Here is a 5,154-nt window from a genome sequence, read left to right as displayed (position 1 = left end):
ATTAGGCATTTTCTTGCATGTATACTGTATTAATATAAAATAATGACAAAATTTGCATCAGTGACATACATGAGGATAGAGCCAGATATTATGCAGAATAAATCGCTAGTTATTATGAAAAGAGCCATGAGTTTCGCGGTCTCTCCCTGGGTCTTTTCCATCTGCAGGTTGACGTTTTCAGATACCACCCAGTGAGTAGGATTAACCTCGGGGAAACGCGCCACGTGCTCATGTATATGAGTTGGGCTTCTCGTGTTTTTTTAGGTCACAGGTCTTGAATCAGTCTCACGGAGTAGTTGTTTGTTACGTACTCGATTATACCAGCGATATCCCATGATCCTGTGAAGCCACTTAGTGCCAAAGGGGTTAAACGCCGCTACTAGATACTGTTTAGAGTCCATGTCTCACAACCATAAAGTAAGACAGGGAACACCAGCGCCCTGAAGGTGCCAGTTTCCTCCTTTCTACACAAATAACGACAAAGCCAAATACCTGAACTGAGTGGATCCCTAACACCATAAGCCAGACCAGTGTAACGAGAGAGCTTATCATATGACCCACGGTTGTTATGGGTCACACTACCCAAGTGAATCTGTCCAATACTTCTGTGTCCTCCTCACAAGGTTGAACAAAGTGTACTGCCACCAAATACCTGGACCGTGGTCTTAGCCCAGGATACCTTTCATCCAAGTGGCTTCACGTTCTCGATAAATGCCTCAAGATAACTCAGGATTGTTTCCAGCAGCTTCGCAAGGATAACCGTATCATTCAGAGTCAAGGTTCGTCGCTTTAAAATGGTCACTTGATATTCCATGGTGACTGACTTACAGCCTGGCCCAGCACCCAATCCATGCATGTGTTGAAAAGTGAGGGGGTAAGGACACATTACTGTCTTACTCTAGGACTACTGGAAAGAAATTGGATGTTCTCTCACAATACTTAATAGCAAGCTCAGTGTTTGAAAACAGGCCAGTTATCAACCGGACTATCCCTGGAAGGATCCCACGGAGTAATAGTTTCCACTGTACCATTCAATTTACTGAGTCATGCCTTCTTCAGAACGACAGAGGGTGCTAGCAATCCCTACCGAAACTCAAGACAGCGTTCTACGAGAACTCTTAGTTTTACGATTCGGTCAGCTGTTGAATTCTTGAGCGTGAATCCGGACTGCTTCGGCTGGATCCGCATCAAGAGCCTCCCTTGTGCAAAGGAGATCATGAAGGCTGTATCTATTTCCACCATTTCGAATAAAGTCGTTTGAAGAAAGCAAGAATGAAATTTTACAAAAGCGTTTTTGGGTTGAAGAAAACCATCTTAAAAAGGTGTGTGTATTTATGTGATGTATTTCCTAGTTACAATTTTATTCATTTTCATTAATCTCTCCACGACAAGAGGCCTCCGTAAAGCTGAATAAAGCCGTGTGGAGGAAGAAAAAAAAAATCCAACACGACACTGGACTGAAGGGGCTCACTACCTCAAAGGAATGACGTATTTGAAATGTTTATTGTCGCCATTTTAAGACTCTTCCATACAGTCTGGTTGGGCCCCGTAGGAGTGAAAAAGAAATGCATTTGGTCTATTATCTAACAATGCCATTTGCAAGAGTATCTCCAGTGTAACCTAAACCGATTAAAATCGTTTGGATGTAGCAAGAGGAATTCTTCATCAACCACCACCAAACACAAACCCCTCGGAAACTACCTTACCCAGTGAGACACGAGCGCATTTGGCCATATTGGGATGCGGTCACTGTCCCTCCCCGCCGCAATGCCAATACAAAATACAGCACACAGCCTCTGCCCACATTGCAACGCAGCCCCCTTCCCCAGCAACAACACTTCCTGCACCACACTACCACAGCACAGACAATCCTGCAACATAACCTCAACAAAAGACCTCAAGGAGTGGTCGGTTGAAGTGGTCGGTATTTCGAAATCCACTGGGTACGCGTAAAGATGAACCAGGAACTCCAACAACAGTAGCAACAATAACAACAAGACAAGTGGCCAGCATTCCAATACTTGCCGTGCGATATGCAGGATGGAACGTTGACCGCCGTGCCCAGAATATACAATTTGGGGTAAGAGTTCGTCTGATAGTTCACCCCTTCTACTTCACATCTCCGCTACCTAATATCCCTAAGCTGAGAGAGGCGTTGTATACTAGATATGTCTCTATCTCACATATCATTTATTTCTTGGGTCTCATTTCATTCTGATGGCTAATATTCCTAGTCTGGGAGAGGCTTGGACTGTTTCTCCACCCGTAGATGATGTACTTTGATAGGATGTGTCAGGGTGGAACACGGACACGCCCAAAGTGTAAAAAAAGACGCTGTGAAAAAGCGGGCCAGCTTTATTCATGGCTGTATACTTGGTGAAAAAAAAGACGATAGTAGTAGTAGTAGTAGTAGTAGTAGTAGTAGTAGAGTAGTAGTAGAGTAATAGTAGTAGTAGTAGTAGAGTAATAGTAGTAGTAGTAGTAGAGTAGTAGTAGTAATAGTAGTAGTAGTAGTAAAGCTGGCTACGGGATGTGCTTGATCTGGTTTGTCTGTCTTTGTGTCTGTCTGTCTGTTAGCAAAATCATATAAATATAAAAAACTGTTGTATGGAACTGCACTAAATCTGACATAATGACTGTGGACCACCAGACCAACAGGCGATTAATTTTTGGCTGTAAATGGTCACAGGTCAGAGTCCAGGGCAAGATCAACTCAAGCAGTAATTATCCGATTTTAACCTGACTTGGTGAAAGGGTTGAGGGACAGGGAAGGGTAAAGTGATTCAGGTTTGACAAAAATCTGTGGAAGGAAAAGATCATCAGCTCAAACTGTTTTTACTTAGTTTGGATCAAACTTGGTGGAAGGGTTGAAGGCTGGGTGAGAGTGACCTGATTCTACTCTCAGAACATTAGGTCAAAGTACAGGTCATAGGGCAAGGTGCACTTAAAACAGTTCTGATCTTGAGTCAACTTGGAGGATAGGTTTAGGGTCACACAAGAGTGAAGATATTCGATTTTGTGAGCCATTGGTTAAAGAATAGACAGTGTAGCAGAGTCAAAGATTTGGCTACATGTCGTTTCCTTGCATAGTGCTCACCAGTTTCGAAGTATAATGAAAATTCACACCAGAAATGTACATCAGAAGTGGGGAAGCCGCTTTAGTTCATTCCCTCTACACAGATATTTTCCAACAGTTTTTTTTTTACTACCATACCCCAAAGCCACAGGTGCCTATTGGCCATGTGATCGGACCAGTAGACCTAAGGTACTGGACGGCGTCGATGTTGCACTCCCTGGGCGCTTCTTCTTGTATTGTGTGTTGTTAGTGTATCTTTTACTGGTGCGAGGCAGGGAAAGGGGGAGACCGAGGATGGGATGGAGGGATGGGGTGGTGAGGTGTATGAGTGAAGGGGATGAGAATTAGAAAGAGCGGCTTGATGGGAGGAGGACCCAGTGAATTGAAGCCGATTTGTTTGTGGCCCTCCCTTTCCGGGATTAAGGCTACGGACAGTATTTTTCCACGCAAGTAATCACACCAGCGGGGTTCTTACGTGCTTGGTAACTTTACTAAGATAAAGGCATTAACGAATCAACTTAAACGCATAAACGAATCATCTTGAAATTATAAATGAATCGTCTTAAATTTATAAAAAAATCTTATAAAATAAACGATTCTTCTTAAAATTATAAATGAATCACCTTAAACGCATAAATGAATCACCTTAAACGCATAAATGAATCACCTTAAACGCATAAATGAATCACCTTAAACGCATAAATGAATCATCTTAAAAGCAAAAACGAATCCTCTTGAATTTGCAAACGAATCATCTTAAAAACGTTTCACGCATCTCGCTTACACAGAGACCAGGGGAAAACAAACTGAGTCCGCCAGCCTGACCAGAGGGAGGAAGAGTGGGGAAGGAGAGAGCGAGGGAAGGATTGGGGAAGAAGAGAGCGAGGGAAGGATTGGGGAAGAAGAGAGCGAGGGAAGGATTGGGGAAGAAGAGAGCGAGGGAAGGATTGGGGAAGAAGAGAGCGAGGGAAGGATTGGGGAAGAAGCGAGCGAGGGAAGGATTGGGAAGGAGAGGGAGGGAAGGATGGGGAAGGAGAGGGAGGGAAGGATGGGGAAGGAGAGGGAGGGAAGGATGGGGAAGGAGAGGGAGGGAAGGATGGGGACGGCGAGGGAGGGAGGGAGGGATGGGGAGGGAGAGGGAGGTCAGGATACACAGGAAGTGGAGAGAAAGTGTAGGAGAGAGGGAGAGATGGGTAGGTATGCACAGAATGATAGATCGACAGATAGACAGACAGGTAGATAGATAAAAAGATAGACTAATAGGTAGGGAGAATGGCTGACAGACAGATAGATGGATAGATAAGATATATAGATGGACGGACTGATGTAGATAGATAGGCAGACAGACAGACAGAGAAGATAGACAGATAGAGGTAGGTAAATAGACGGAAAGATGATAAATAAACAGAGATAGAAAGAGAGGTAGGTAAATTTACTTATCTGCCCATCCACATCTATCTATCTGTCTGTCAGTCCATCTTTCTATCTTTCTATCTAGAGAGGAGAAGGGCGGGAAGGGAGGGGACGGAGAGGCAGGCCAGGAGGGAGAGAGGATGCAGGGTAGCGAAGGAACGGAGACAAGGGGGGAAACCAATTAAAACAAACTGAATCCACAACTCCGACCAGCTCCGAAACTTACCTATGTGCAGGGGCGGGTGCCAATGCTCGGATGGTGCCGAGGTGGAGGGTGGCGAGGAATGATGCGGAGGCAATAGCGAGGCAGACGGCGGCTACGCGTGTGCGGGTTCGTCTGCCGTACAGGGGAAGGCACAATAACACACCTTGGAGTACGCCCATCTTTACCTTCACAACCACAACACACCTGAGAAAAACACCCCAAACATTTACGGCATTAGGATTAGTGTTTGTGTTAGTACTGATATTAGTGTTAGCATTATAGTGTTCCTCCTCGTAACATAGGGTTTGGGTGGAGTCACCCCCTCCCTACACTATTGCCATGTTTCCTAACCCTACGATGTATAACGCCTGTGGTTTGTGTAGTAGGAATGATACATAAACATAACTCATACTAATATAACTGTAATGAAAGTGCTGACATGTATCAAGGAAGAATAAAA

General features: G+C 44.5%; 1 protein-coding gene across 1 annotated transcript in view; it reads right to left on the bottom strand.

Annotated features, from left to right (window-relative positions):
- Positions 1 to 4,873, bottom strand: part of LOC145414049 (galactose-3-O-sulfotransferase 2-like) — a 47,403-nt gene extending 42,530 nt beyond the window's left edge. The window contains exon 1 of the mRNA XM_080283612.1: positions 4,716 to 4,873. Coding sequence (XP_080139738.1) covers positions 4,716 to 4,873 — 158 coding nt within the window. The remainder of the gene's footprint in view (positions 1 to 4,715) is intronic.
- Between the last annotated feature and the right edge of the window lie 281 nt (positions 4,874 to 5,154).

Source organism: Coenobita brevimanus, chromosome 98 (genome assembly GCF_032717465.1).
Source record: "Coenobita brevimanus isolate Jiangsu-jjx chromosome 98, ASM3271746v2, whole genome shotgun sequence".
Taxonomy (NCBI): domain Eukaryota; kingdom Metazoa; phylum Arthropoda; class Malacostraca; order Decapoda; family Coenobitidae; genus Coenobita; species Coenobita brevimanus.
The sequence above is the reverse complement of the archived record's forward strand: the minus strand, read 5'-3'. Positions and strand labels throughout refer to the sequence as shown.